Here is a 15,778-nt window from a genome sequence, read left to right as displayed (position 1 = left end):
ACCGCATTTCCTGCCTGGCCTCCAACAGCCGAAGTTCCAGAAACAAGAGAGTCCGCGAGTTCAAAGACCTCCTGTTTAGGGAGTGCAAAAGCCTGGGAACTGAACCAAAGGCCAAGGGCCCCTGTGGCTAGAGATGGCGTGGCCAGGTCAGGACTGAGCCCTCCAGACCCTGCCCGCCTGCAGCGCTCCACACACCAGCGCCACTGCTCCCCAACCACGCTTCCCTTGGGCTCTGGAGCCCAGGGCCTGGGATCCCAACAGGTCCTCTGGTTCCTCTGGGAACCCGGGCTGGCACGGCCCCCTGCTTACCCTCTGCACCCCTGATCTTCCTCCTCTTCACCCCCCAGCCCCAGTGTCCTCATCCTTCTTGACTCTCCAGCTGGAGATACCTGCTCCCCAGGACTCCTCCTCCCCTCTAGCTCCCCACCACCATCTCTGATGAATTCTCATTTCTGCAATGACTTGACTTTCTCTTCCCACTGTCTAAAGGAGGTATTCTACACACATACACACATACACACATACACCCAGAGCCCCCCAACCCCAGACCCATGCTAAGCACACCTGTGTGCTGTGCTTAGTCATTCAATTGTGTCTGAGTCTTTGTCACTCCATGGACTGTAGCCCACCAGGTTCCTGTGTCTGTGGAATTCTCCAGGCAAGAATCCTGGAGTGGGTTGCCATGCCCTCCTCCAGGGGGTCATCCCAATCCAGGGATCAAACCCAGGTCTCTTGCACTACAGGAAGATTCTTTATCATCTGAGCCACCAGGGAAGCGTATCTAGTCCCCTCAGAAACATACTAGGATTGGTCACATTGAGGCTACGTTCTAAAAACATTCGTGTGGCCATCCCATGCCATTACCTCACATGGCACATGTCTAAGGCAGACCCCGTGGTTTGCCTCTTCCAGTGGGTTCTTTCTGGGGCAGCCCTCTTTCCACTGGTACCACCATTCCCCAGAATCCTGGCATAAAACCTCCTTCCTCCACCCCACAGTCCTCTGCTTGCCCAGCCCACTGACACTGCCTTCACATTCTCTGACTGCTGTCATCCTTTTGATTCCTGAAGCATCCCCCTCCCCAAGCTGCCCTGTCATTTTGTGGCAGGACCACATCACAGCCTTCAACCTGGCCTCCCTCCAGGCTGCCCCACTTCCAGACTCCTGGGCACAAGACCTGCCCAAACAGCCTTTCTTACAGCACGGCCACCACCGTGTCTGTCACCTGCTTGCAAACTTACAGCAGTTCCCTGTTGCCGACTGGGTTGAGTCGTTCTCACTAGATCTCACTGGAGGAATAACAGCCACAGAAATTGCACCACCTAAATGCTCACTGAGATGGAAGATGGTGACCTTGGCCTACAGCAGGATGGTATTTCAAACCAATGAGGATAAAGAAACTATTTAACAAACCAGTATCAGAACAACCAACCACACACTTAAGAAAACAATGTTCATTTCCCTCACATAATATTTGCAAACATAAATCCAAGATGGATTAAAGATATATTTTTTAATCTATAAAAGTGGCATAACAAACTACAGGTGACCATTTCACACTCCTAAGATGGGGATGACCATCCTAACAGAGAGGTCTAGAATCCAGAAAGAAAAAGATTGTTAGATCTGACCAAAGATGAATGTTCACTGTCTGTAAAGGAACCATGTGTCTGTTAAGTCTCTTCAGCTGAGTCCGACTCTTTGTGACCCCACTGTAGCCCACCAGGCTCCTCTGTCCATAGGATTCTCCAGGCAAGAATACTGGAGTGGGTTGCCTTGCCCTCCTCCAGGGGATCTTCCCAACCCAGGGATCAAACCTGCATCTCTAATATCTCCTGTGTTGGCAGGCAGGTTCTTTACCACTAGCGCTATCTGGGAAGCTGTGATGTGTATTTTACTACCAAAAAAAAAAAAAAGCACGGATACAAGGAGACAAATTCGGGGCCAGTGTATCTCCAGCCAATGACCATGGCTCTTCTGAAGGGTGATGACAGTGGTGATTAAAGCTGTCATATCTGGGATGTACTCTGGAGGTTAAAACAATAAGACTGTGTATGATTAGAAGTAAAGTAAAAAGTACATTTTTTTTTTGGCCTGAGCAGCTAGCTGGATGATGGGGCCACTTACAGAGCCTGGCATAGAACTTTTCCCGTGGCAGACCACCATAAAAACGAGAAATGAGGAGCTGATGTGAAGAGTAGACAGACAGTGGGTGAGAATCACATGAGAAAATAGTCCCCTAAACAGGGGCCACCAGCCAAAGGTCATGGTCCGACAGAACAGATCATAAGAATCCGAAGTCATGGTCCTTCAGAAACTGGGAAAGGGGGTGGTTGGGGCTGTGCAGAAAAACTGAGTCTCTCCTCTAAGGAGAAGGATTGCTAGGAGGTGATGTCTGGATGCTTAATGTAGCCTCACACCTGCTGGCAAGAAGACATAAACTTAACTGGGCGTTGTCTCTCTCCCACCCCCTTGAATCAATTCCTTCCATAGGTCTCAGAGTCAAACTGACTCCTGGAGAAACCGTCCGAACGGGGGTCCAAATGGGCCAGCTCACCCCCTCTGCCCCGTGGCCTCTGGCCAGGAGGTGCCCCCACCAGTGGCAACATCCTTCCCTGGATGTGAGGACCAGAATTCACACAGAGATCAAGGATGGGACCAGGGGGCGCAGGGGGATCAGAAGACTCACCTCAAAGGGCCCCTGAAACCCCCATTAGCCAAGAAATGAACACCCATGAGAGAAGAGGGGCCCAAACAGCAATACCCACCTCGGTGAAGAAGCCCGCTATCCCGGCCTGGCAGGAGCCGTGCTCCTCTCCGTACTTCTTCTTGTACTCTAGAGGGGCGGGGAGGGAGAGAAGCAGACCACAGCCTCGTCAGTGTGTGCCAGGCGTGTGTGGAGCAGCCCGGCGCGCTGGCCACGGCCCCGCGTGCGGCTGTGGGCAGGGCCTAGGGACGCCGTGCAGACTGGGGCGCAGAAGGAAAGTCTCAGGAATCCACCAGACCTCAAAAATCCAGGCTCCGGGGCCATCAGGTAGTGAGGCTGCCAAGTGCCCCGACGGACTTCCTTTGTATGTGGGAAAGGAGGAGTGGCAGCCACCGTAATTAAGTGGGAGGCTGGTGACAATTACTTCATTCAGCCCAGAAAGGATGGGGAGCCCCAGGAGGAAGGAAGAGCTGAAAACATGACCCAGAAACAGAATGATGTGGCCATCGCAGTGTGGAGTCCCCTGGGAGACAACGAAGCCTCCCAAAAAGACACTACTTCCAGCTGGAGGCAACACGCCTTCCCGCCCTCAGAGCCCAGGCGCTGCAGGAAGAGGGCATCCTGCTGGACCGGCCCCAGCGCACGGTGACAGCATCACTCTGAACTCCTCGTGTGGAAGGAAAAGGGGAGACCTCTCCAGGCCAGAAGAAAACACACGAATGGGTTCTCTTCCTCCGCCATTTCCTCAACTCCCAGTACTCCAACCCAACAAACGGGAACTCTGTTGCTACTGTTTCATATTTCCCTTGGCATTTTAAGTTTAGCAGGTTCTGGGCACTGTACCAGCTGTACTCACATATCATTTCATCAATCCCTCATCCCTGGGAACGCATAGGGCCATTTGTAAACAAGTGAAAGCCCCAGAGGCTCAGAGCGGTTAAGTGACTCCTCCGAGGGCACACAGCTAGTAAATGGCAAAGCCAGATTCTACCCAAGTGTGGCAGACTGGGAAATCCCTCATTCTTTCACCTCTGTGACTGATCAAAGGTTTTGCAAAGTGAGTGGTTATACCAAACCCAGAAGGTGACTAGCCATTTGAAATAATGACAGGGGTAAAGACATGGAAATGGAATGATGTCCAGCTTAAGTGATTAATTACCTGTGAAACTGACTTGGCTGGACATAGACTCAGGGCGGCCCCCGGGCACCTTCAGGTCTAAGCTACCCTGTAAAACAACCCAGTGACCCCCTTCCCCATGTCACTCCCTGCCTCCCCAGGCTCCTGACAAGTCTCTGCTTCCATTAAAAGCAATATAGTTCATTCTGAAACACAAAGTAAATAATACAAAGGAACAATGAGGCTGTGATTGCAACACAGTGCCACTTCCTGCGGCCCAGAGTGTGTCCTGGAAGAGAAGCGGGGGACGGGCTCAGGGGAAATACACAGAGTAATTCAGTTTCTAACAACACTCACCGCAGAGCCTGGTAACATTTTCCAGTAAGTGGCCATTAACCAACTGCTAAATTACAACGGAATGTCAATGGAGTTACTCCTCTTCCAGGCGAGGGCTAAATCAGTTCCTTCTGCCTTGTCCTGTTATTACAAAGAGAACTCACAGCCCTGACAGAAAGCAACCCAGTGACGATGCAATGCAACTTCTCAGCAACATCTTGCACCCAGGGCCGGGAGCAAGGCTTGATGCAAAGTCATAAACAGATCCTGCATCAAACTGTATGATGGCAAGAAATCACAGAAATTAATAATAAATCTTATATCAAATAGCACAATGGCAAGAAGGATCGGAATGCCCCAACTGGAACAAACAGTCATATTAAATGTGGAAGGTCTGGCAAAAAGCACATCCACCCACCGACTCTAGGGTTAAACACCCAATCCTAAGTCTTGGACAAATGAAACGTACAAAGGAAATTCACATGAGCCGAAGGAAACTCCGGTGCAGGACACAGGAGTTCAGCCTCATAAATTTAGCACATGAGTAGGAATTATGTAGGAATCTTTCATGCTTTAAAGAAAGAAGTCTCAAGGTCTCTTTTGTGACAGGGGCTCCAAAAACAGACGGAAAAACTTGTCTTTCTCTACATCCCCAAACTCCGCTGGTGAGCTCTGAGCCAGGAGCAGACCCCAGGGTTCCTGAGGTAGACCACAACCATTCTGGGATCTGGGAAGGTCCCAACCCCACCCCAGACCAAAGGCCAGCAGGGGAAGCCCTTTGACCAGCACCCTTGCCTCAGCCAGTATCTTGGCATCATTCAGAGGCCAGCCCGGCTCCCTGAGCTGGGACAGCCTCTTCCAAGGTCTGTGGACCAGAGACACACAGGCAGCAGGCACCATCACACAGGCTCCGATGGTCCTAAAACCCCAGGGTCTATACCTGCCTCCTTGGGATGCTCTAGAGCAAGGAATCAACCACATGGGGCTCCTGACTGGTACCCAAGACTCCTGATGAGAGGACAGGCCATGTTCTGACTGTCCAGAAATGTCTGTACTCTGGTTAACCCCTTCAACCTGGAACAGGATCCAGTCCTATGCTTCCACACTTCAGGGCCCCTCCCTACTGCACCACACTCTTCAGCAGGCAATTGTGGCAACTCCAATCTAGCAAGGCTCCACTGGGATGTGTAGCTGACATTTCACATTTCACAGCTTTCCAGAACCTTCCAAAACCCCTCCTCAAGCTTCTCTGCCCAGGTGACCTTGCAGGTAAAGTGATCCCCTCTCTCCACTTCAAAATGTATTCATCACATAGTTTATTCAACACCAAGACAAGTTCACTGATCTCAGTGCCTCTAATACAGCCCTGTACAAGGTATGGTGTGTGCAGGTGAGGCTTTGCCAAGGAAAGGGGTGGACGCTGTTGTCTGTGCCGACACAAGGCCCTGAGCAGAGACGCAAAGGGCCCAGCACATTCCTCCAGACGCTGAGTACCTGGACTCTCCAATCTGCTCACCTTGGACCTCTGTGCCCTCTGACCTCCCAGCCCTGCCCTCTGACCTCCACCCCAGCCTTGCTTGAAGAGGAGCTGTGTCCTGGGTGCCAGGAACCCTGCTTCTCCAATGGGTGCCGTCACTGACCCGGAGCCCTGAGGATGATGGTGGGAATGACTAGAGCAGGTCAAGGATGCACAGCATGGATTTTTCTGGGCTTTCCAAACCTAGGTTGGTTGATTCTACCTTAGGCAATACCATCTCCCTCTAAGGCTGCAGGAGGAACTGGAAAGAATACTCAGAACCAGCTCTTCAATCCCTGCCTACCCCCTTGGCATGATCCTCCATGCACAGTCCTCAAAGCTCTGAGAACACAGATGGGATGGCCACGCCCAGCACTCCTGCGACAAAGTGCTCTTCTTCTAAAAGTCAAACTCCTGTGAAGAAGTGACGTGAGCAGCCCTTACACAACACTTCAAAGTTATTCCTGACCAACTGAATCTTGAGACTAGCTACCATTGTGCAAACACAGCCACCCAAACCCCAAGTCAAGTTCTGTGCCTGGCCTGCCCCTTTTCAGTAAAAATCAAACACCCACACTGTGCTGGCCTACCAGATATTCAAAAATCCTGATTCAGAAAGAAGTGCTCTAAGAAATTATCTGTCAAGTGAGCAAGGCCACACAACAGATAAACTAGCGCCTCAGGGTGCAGCGGTGGCCCCTGGGGCCTGGGCTCGGGCTACGGGGGCCTTCCCAGCAGGCACTGAGTCCTGGGCCACAGCATGCTCCAGTTGTTTCCACTCTTTTGAGTGTTATTTCCATGAGTTAAGGATACTACTGTTACTTTAACCTGATTCCTTCTGCAAGAAAAAAAAAAAAATATATATATATATAAAATAAGATATGGCATCCAGTTCCATCACTTCATGGCAAATAGATGGGGAAACAATTGAAACAGTGAGAGACTTTATTTTCTTGGGCTTCAAAACCACTGCAGATGGTGACTGCAGCCATGATATTAAAAGATGCTTGCTCCTCGGAAGAAAAGCTATGACCAACCTAGAGAGCATATTAAAAAGCAGAGACGTTACTTTACTGACAAAAGTCCATATAGTCAAAGCTATGATTTTTCCAGTAGTCATATATAGATGTGAGAGTTGGGCCATAAAGAAAGCTGAGCGCCAAAGAATTGATGCTTTTGAACTGTGGTGCTGGAGAAGACTCCTGAGAGTCCCTTGGACTGCAAGGAGATCAAACCAGTCAATCCTAAAGGAAAATCAATCCTGAATACTCACTGGAAGGACTGATGCTGATGCTAAAGCTGAAGCTCCACTACTCTGGCCACCTGATATGAAGAGCTGACTCATTAGAAAGGACCCTGATGCTGGAAAAGATTGAAGGCAGGAAGAAAAGGGGACAAGAGAGGATGAGGTGTTTGGATGGCATCACCGACTCAATGGACATGAGTTTGAGCACATTCTGGGAGTTGGTGATGGACAGGGAAGGCTGGCGTGCTGCAGTCCATGGGGTCGCAAGGAGTCAGACATGACTGAGCAAATGAACTGAATTGATAATATATATAAATATATACAAATACACAATACATAAAAACATATATATAATACATAAATATATATTTTAATATTTTGTATATCTTGTTTATATTATATAATACATTTAAATATTATATATATTATATATATATGTATATATAAAGGGCAGGTTGAAGTTTCTAAACCAGTTCTAAAACATAGGCCTTTCTTAAAAAAAAAAAAAGTATATATATACTTATATATATATGTAGGGCAATCTATCATACCTATATGCTAGAAAGCTTGCTTTTGCTTGTCGACACCTGAGAAGCAGGAGAGCCTCTATGAGAAGGGGTGGGTGTGGAGACAAGGGGCTGCCCCACCACAACACAGCCAGGTCACACAGCCTTGCTCTGTGGATAGGTCAGGAAGTACAGGGTGGAGGGCTGGGACAGGACCGCCAGTCTCCTGCGTTGCCAGGAAGAACTGCCCCTGCACACACAAAGGCAGTGGGCCCCTCAGTCTCCACCCACTCAAGTCTCCAAATGCCCTCAGGACGTGGCCGGGCAGAGAGGACCACAACCTGCCAGTTTCCTTCCTCTCCGCTATAGAACAAAACGTGTGTCCACCTTGAAGCAGCAAAAGAGAATCGGGCTTGGCAGGACAGCAGCACACAGATGCTATTACAAACCTGACTGTTAAACGAGGGGAACTCAATCAGGGAAGCAAGGCATGGTGGCCTAGGCATCCCTCGGAGGAGCTGGGAACAGGCTGGAAAGCTCTTTCTGATGTGGGTGGGTCTGAATTACGTGGCCTGCGTCATACACTTTGATTCAGTAAGATGTATGGCTCCTTCAGCCTAAAAATGGTAGTATTTTCCCTTGGTTGAGCTGCTGGTTTCACTAAACCCTGTCTAAACAGCAGGCAATTCAGAGAGGAAAAAAATACTGGTTTCCAAACGTTCACAACCCACAACTTGATGCATGGAGTTTACACTAATGAATTTAATTCATTCAAGAATTAGCCTGGGTGGGGTCGCTTCCTGCACTCTTCCCAAAACACTGGTGGGATAAAACCAATCCACTGAAAGATCAAGATGCACTATACAGTGTAACATATATTCTTCCTACTGAACTCTTCCTTTTATCCATTCGAGAAAGTTTCATCTTAAAGCAAGTCTTTTTAACACATCAATTTAAAAGCTATCTTTCCATAGTTTCTTAGCTTAGCCATGAAATAAAATACCAGATGGAAAAAACTGCTTCCCACTCTTCATGTCTAAATTTTTGCTCAATTTCTGAGTGAATACTAACCAAATGATAATAAAACAATTTGATTATACAAATGAACTTATACACAAAACAGAAATGGGGCTTCCCAACGGCTCAGTGGGGAAAGAATCCACCTGCAATGAAGGAGACGCTAGAGACACAGGTCTGATACCTGGGTGGGGAAGATCCCCTGGAGGACAAAATGCAACCCACCCCAGTATTCTTGCCTGAAAAATGCCACAGTCAGAGAAGCCTAGCAGGCTACATACATACAGAGAAGCCTAGCAGGATCCATACAGTCCATAGGGTCGCAGAGAGTTGGGCATGACTAAGACATCACCAGATGGTCAACACCGAAATCAGGCTGAATATATTCTTTGCAGCCAAAGATAGAGAAGTTCTATACAGTCAGCAAAAACAAGACCAGGAGGTGACTGTGGCTCAGATCATGAACTCCTTATTGCCAAATTCAAACTTAAATTGAAGAAAGTAGGGAAAACCACTAGACCATTCGGGTAGGACCTAAACCAAATCCCTTACGATTATACAGTGAAAGTGACACATAGCTTCAAGGCATTAGATCTGATAGACAGGGTGCCTGAAACTATGGACAGAGGTTCATGATATTCTAGGAAGCAGTGATCAAGACCAAGAAAAAGAATGCAAACAAGCAAAATGGTTGTCTGAGGAGGCCTTATAAATAGCAGTGAAAAGAAGAGAAGCAAAAGGCAAAGGAGAAAAGGAAAGATATATCCATCTAAATGCAGAGTTCCAAAGAATAGCAAGGAGAGATAAGAAAGCCTTCCTCAGTGATAAATGCAAAGAAGTAGAAGAAAACAACAGAATGGGAAAGACTAGAGATCTCTTCATGAAAATTAGAGATGCCAAGGGAACATTTCATGCAAAGATGGGCACAACAAAGGACAGAACTGGTATGGACCTAACAGAAGCAGAAGATATGGAGAAGAGGTGGCAAGAATACACAGAAGAAGTGTACAAAAAAAGACCTTCACAACCCAGATCACCACGATGGTATGATCACTCACCTAGAGCTAGACATCCTGGAATGTGAAGTCAAGTGGGCCTTAGGAAGCATCACTACAGACAAAGCTAGTGGAGTTAATGGAATTCCAGTTGAGCTATTTCAAATCCTGAAAGATGATGCTGTGGAAAGTACTACACTCAATATGTCAGAGAATCTAGAAAACTCAGTAGTGGCCACAGGACTGAAAAGGTCAGTTTTCATTCCAATCCCAAAGAAAGGCAATGCCAAAGAATGCTCGAACTACTGCACAATTGCACTCATCTCACACGCTAGTAAAGTAATGCTCAAAATTCTCCAAGCCAGGCTTCAACAGCATGTGAACCATGAACTTCCAGATGTTAAAGCTGGATTTAGAAAAGCCAGAGGAACCAGAGACCAAATTGCCAACATCCACTGGATCATCGAAAAAGCAAGAGAGTTCCAGAAAAACATCTACTTCTACTTTATTGCCTATGCTAAAGCCTTTGACTGTGTGGATCACAACAAACTGTGGGAAATTCTTAAAGTGATGGGAATAACAGATCACCAGACCTGCCTCCTGAGAAATCTGTATTCAGGTCAGGAAGCAACAGTTAGAACTGGACATGGAACAACAGACTGGTTCCAAATAGGAAAAGGAGTATGTCAAGGCTGTATGTTGTCACCCTGCTTATTTAATTTATGCAGAGTGCATCATGAGAAATGCTGGACTGGATGAAGCACAAGCTGGAATCAAGATTGCCAGGAGAAATATCAATAACTTCAGATATGCAGATGATACCACCCTTATGGCAGAAAGCGAAGAAGAACTAAAGAGTCTCTTGATGAAATTGAAAGAGGAGAGTGAAAAAGTTGGCTTAAAACTCAACATTCATAAAACTAAGATCATGGCATCTGGTCCCATTACTTTATGGCAAATAGATGGGGAAACAATGGAAATAACGACAGACTTTATTTGGAGGGGCTCCAAAATCACTGCAGATGGTGACTGCAGCCATGAAATTAAAAGATGCTTGCTCCTTGGAAGGAAAGTTATGACCAACCTAGACAGCATATTCAAAAGCAGAGACATTACTTTGCCAACAAAGGTCCATCTAGTCAAAGCTATGGTTTTTCCAGTAGTCATGTATGGATGTGAGAGTTGAACTATAAAGAAAGCTGAGAGCCGAAAAATTGATGTTTTTGAACTGTGATGTTGGAGAAGACTCTTGAGAGTCCCTTGGACTGCAAGGAGATCCAACCAGACCATCCTAACGGAGATCAGTCCTAAATATTCATTGGAAGGACTGATGTTGCAACTGAAACGCCAGTACTCTGGCCACCTGATGCGAGGAGCTGACTCATTTGAAAAGACCCTGATGCTAGGAAAGACTGAAGGTGGGAGGAGAAGGGGATGACAGAGGATGAGAGAGTTGGATGGCATCACCAACTCAATCGACATGAGTTTGGGTAAACTCCGGAACAGGGAAGCCTGGTGTGCCACAGTCGATGGGGTCACAAAGAGTTGGACACGACTGAGCAACTGAACTGAACTGAAGCAACTAAGCACGCACAAAACAGAAATACAGAAATAGACTTACAGACATAGAAACCAAACTACAGCTACCTAAGGGGAAGGGGGGAAGCCTAAATTAGGAGTTTAGTATTAACACATACATATTACTTATTATCGGAAAAGGCGATGGCACCCCACTCCAGCACTCTTGCCTGGAAAATCCCATGGACGGAGGAGCCTGTCAGGCTGCAATCCATGGGGTCGCTAAGAGTCGGACACGACTGAGCGACTTCACTTTCACTTTCACTACTTATTATACATACATATATATATATATATATATATATATACACACACACATATACCATACATAAAATAGATAAGAAGCAACAAGGACCTACTATACAAACAAGGAACTATACTCAATGTTTTGTAGTAATCTTTAAGGGAAGAAACCAAAAAGCCTCAGTTTTCTTGTCTGTACAATGGACATAAGAATAGTTACTCCCCTATGATGTGATTATCCAGTAAAATCATAAATGTTAAGTACCAAGCAGAATACCTGGAACCCAGAAAGCGTCTGCTTGAAAAATATTTGGTAACTCTAAATCTGTCAGTGTCTCTAAAAGGAATAAAGCTGAAGATATCCATCACATAGATAAGCAATATTAGAAGAGGAGATTCATAACATTTGAATATCTATAAGGAAACGGTTAGATGACAGAGTTTAAGCGGTCAACAATTCCACACAATGTATGGAAACATGTTTGAAGTGTAGAATATTTTTGTGCCCAAAATAAGAATTCTTCACACAAAAGGAAAAGCTTGATGGGGCTCCTTGAGCCCAAGAGTCACTGCAAGAGATCTGGCCCCTCGTCTGGCTCTAGCTGTCCCCTCTGGTCACCCTCCAGCTTCCCCTCGAAGGGTCCTTCTCTGCATTAACGGCCCTTAATATGGGGCTGCATGTGCTTTTTTTTAATTTGCTGTATTTACTTAAATGAGATAATGTTTATTAAAGCTCTTTGGAAACCATAAAATCCTATGTAAATGTAGAGCTCTTTATTTAATAAAAATGTATGGGTCTTGTTCTTGAATTTTTAAATGGATTAACTTAGCCTTTTATGGTTCTCCTCAAAACAAAAACACAACAAAACAAAACCTCAACTGCTTTTCATTTGTAAATGGACCTTGATTGATTTGTATCCCCTGTGGAGCCACAGGCCACAACATTAGAAGAAGAATCTTCGCATCTAAATAGGGGATCTATTTATTTCCTTCTCTATAAATGATCTCTGTCGTGAGAGATGCAGAAGAAATTAGGAATTAAAGGCCTGGCCACCCCCTGATACAAAGAAAATGGTACAGAAATCTTGGGAATCCATGGGACCATTTTAAGGGACAGTAAAATTAGACAGATTAAGACCCCAATCATTCCAAACTTGAGAACATTTAAATATGGCGTAATTTAAATTTTACATCCTCTACATAAAAGAGGAGCGCTTACCAAGCAAATAAATTTTGCAAATAGGATTTTCAAAGATATTTTAAAAAATATAATATTTTCAAGGAATCCTAAAATCTTTTTAGCAATACCCAGCTTTCTACCCTCCATTATTCATTAAAGCAGGATCGCTGGATATCTTCTGTGAAGACGAAAGGAGACAAAAATAGTACTTAAAAAGTTAATTAGAAAATTCCCTTTTACTGAATGATCACTGTGAGCTAAAAACTGTGTTCAGTTCAGTTCAGTCGCTCAGTCGTGTCCGACTCTTTGCGACCCCATGAACCGCAGCACGCCAGGCCCCCCTGTCCATCACCAACTCCCAGAGTTTACCCAAACTCATGTGCATTGAGTTGGTGATGCCATCTAACCATCTCATCCTCTGTCGTCCCCTTCTCCTCCTGCCTTCAATCTTTCCCAACATCAGGGTCTTTTCAAATGAGTCAGCTCTTCACATCAGGTGGCCAAAATATTGGAGTTTCAGCTTCAACATCCATCAGTCCTTCCAATGAACACCTAGGACTGATCTCCTTTAGAATGAACTGATTGGATCTCCTTGCAGTCCAAGGGACTCTCAAGAGTCTTCTCCAACACCACAGTTCAAAAGCATCAATTCTTCTGTGCTCAGCTTTCTTTATAGTCCAACTCTCACATCCATACATGACTACTGGAAAAACCATAGCCTTGTTAGGCATATTATATACTTCAAATATCTCTTTTTTATTTTTTTTTGGCCACACCGTGCAGCTTGTGGGATCTTAGTTACCAGACCAGATAACCACAGAGAAAGCAGAGTTCTAACCACTGGACTGCCAGGGAAATCCCAAATACCTCTTGTGTGTGTGTGTGTGTGTGTGTGCGTGTGCGTGTGTGCGTGTGTGTGTGTGTGTGTGTTAGTAATAGGGATTAATCTCTCCATTTTACAGAGGAGGACACTGAGGTTCAGGGAGGGCGGGGGGTGGCGTGGTCTACCCAAAGTCACCCAATCAGAAAGTAGGAGCTATGGGTTCAGTCGTAGGAATGAGTGAGTGGTAAAGTCAGATTCTGAAACTAGATCTAATATACAGTGGTACCCAACTGCATTCATCAGTGTTTGACTTGGAATATGTTTTGTTAAGTTAGGTGAGCTGCTCCCAGATTATTTCATATCAGTGAGAATAAAATGATAACTTGTTTACACACCTCTCCTGCCAAGCTCTGGCTTCTTGCCTCCATGGACTCGAGGGCAAAGGATGAAAGAAATCCCTGCACTTGATTTTATCAATGCACTGACTTCACTCTGGGGGGTACTAAAATCCCATGACTCAGTTAACACTAATGTTTTAGTGTGTGCCCTGTAATTTACAAAGAGTTGTCCCTGTCTGTCATCCCACTAAACTTCTCATTTTCTCACACATGTTGATAAAACCAAACCCCATATGGTAGTAATGATGTTCTCATACCAAATGAACGGTTTGACTTAGGGATATGCCCCATCCACATTTTTTGCGTCCTAAATTCATTTTTGTTTCCAATTCTCTCTACATTTCCTGGTTCCAAACAGAATATTCTGATAGCATTTCCCACCTAATGAGAAACAGGAAGCACCTGAAGAGCCAGGAGAAAAACGAATCTGTGCCAAACCAAAGACCAACTTTTTAAGAATTAAAATGTTTGAGACATTGTAGACAGGTGCCCACATTCTTAGAGGCTCTCCAAATTAAATCAGCCTTCTGACCTTCTGGAGAGAACACAGCTGACCCTCACCGAGACCCACAGTCGGGCCATGATTAGAGAACAGTGTGCAGTCTTTCTGAACACTTCCCCCTGCATTTTCGCAGGGGCTTCCCACAATAACCCTCAGAGGTAAATGCAATGGAGGCATTACCGCGTCCATTCCCATCGAGGGTCCCCCTAGAGTGTGAGGCCACAGAGGCAGAAGCCTGGGAGATGGCGCCACGCCCAGCCCCACCCTTGGGTCTTTCCACTCTTCTGCCCTGCCCAGCACCCACCATTCCTCTTTTCCATGGGCCCCAACAGGCTGCCAACTCTAGGCAGGGCTCTGTCTTTTTGGTTGCAAAATGAAATAATCCTGCCTTAATGCAACCTTGAACGTGGATGCAGCCTGGGCCCTTGGAGAGAGGTCCCTAGCCATCTACACGGGCACAGAATAGTCTCCTCACTCAGCTCTGCCACTTTGGAGACATCATGTTCCAACTCTGTTTTCCCCTATAGATGGGGAACTTCTTGGGTTTTATCCATCAGGTACTTATCACAGGGCATAAAAGGTATTCGGTACTTAATAAAACTGCGTGGACTCTATCCCTGGTAGAAAAATTAGTCATCCTACAGTAATTAACAAATGCTTGCTTGGCAGATAGTATATTAGCAAACTGTTGTAGCTGTTGTTCAGTCATTCAGTCATGTCCGCCTCTTTGTAACCCTCCAGCGGGCCAGGCTTTCCTGTCCTTCACTACCTCACAGAGTTTGCTCAAACTCATGTCCATGAGCCAGTGATGCCATCCAACCATCTCATCCTCTGTTTCCCTCTTCTCCTCTGCCCTCTATCTTTCCCAGCATCAGGGTCTTTTCCAATGAGTTGGCTCTTCACATCAGGTGGCCAAAGTACTGGAGCTTCAGCTTTAGTTATCGGTCTTTCCATTAGCAGATATGTTATATTAGCATATATGTGCTTAGTACATACAATCTTCCCTCAGTATCCATGAGGGACTGGTTCCAGAACCCATGCAGATACCACCAACAGAAGGTGCTCAAGTCCCGTCTATAAAATGGCACAGCACAGCTGGCCCCTCGCAGCCCTGGGTGCAGAGGGTCAACTGTAGTCCTTACTACCTACCTACCTACCTACCCTCCTATCTGTCTGTCTAATCTGCGTATGCCAGCCATTGCTCTAAGACCTTGTGAGCTTTAACTTAATCCTCTCCACAGCCTCATGAGGTAGGTTAAGCACACGAGGCTGTCACTCATCTGAAGTCATGGCATTCGTGAGCGGCAGAGCCAGGACTGGGGCTCTGGGCCCAGAGTCTTGTGCTCTTAGCCACTACACTGCTTGGCCCCCTCCTTGTGCAGCATGTAATGAAAACTGGGCCTGAGCAAGCCACCCCACATCTCTGGGCATCAGTAAAGACAAAGAGGCCAGGCTGGGTGATATCTGAAAGGTTCTGTCAAACTCCAAAATACTTCCCTTGCACTTCACCACCACATGATCCCCTACCTGGAAAAGACAGCTCGCATTACTTGAGTTTTTCCACATTAAGAGAAAATGATGGTTGCCTTAAGTTTAGACCACAAAACAGGGAGA

General features: G+C 46.2%; 1 protein-coding gene across 2 annotated transcripts in view; it reads right to left on the bottom strand.

Annotated features, from left to right (window-relative positions):
• The window catches only part of ITGA9 (integrin subunit alpha 9), a 364,186-nt gene that overhangs the window by 313,317 nt on the left and 35,091 nt on the right, over positions 1-15,778 (bottom strand). The window contains exon 5 of one of the 2 annotated variants that reach the window (XM_019984744.2): positions 2,769-2,836. The exons of the other annotated variant lie outside the window; for it this stretch is intronic. Within the exon in view, the coding sequence (XP_019840303.2) occupies positions 2,769-2,836 (68 nt within the window). The remainder of the gene's footprint in view (positions 1-2,768; positions 2,837-15,778) is intronic. 2 annotated transcript variants of the gene reach the window in all.

The sequence above is a fragment of the Bos indicus genome, chromosome 22, assembly GCF_029378745.1.
Source record: "Bos indicus isolate NIAB-ARS_2022 breed Sahiwal x Tharparkar chromosome 22, NIAB-ARS_B.indTharparkar_mat_pri_1.0, whole genome shotgun sequence".
Taxonomy (NCBI): Eukaryota; Metazoa; Chordata; class Mammalia; order Artiodactyla; family Bovidae; genus Bos; species Bos indicus.
Note: the sequence above shows the minus strand (reverse complement) of the source record. Positions and strands in the feature narration are given on the sequence as shown.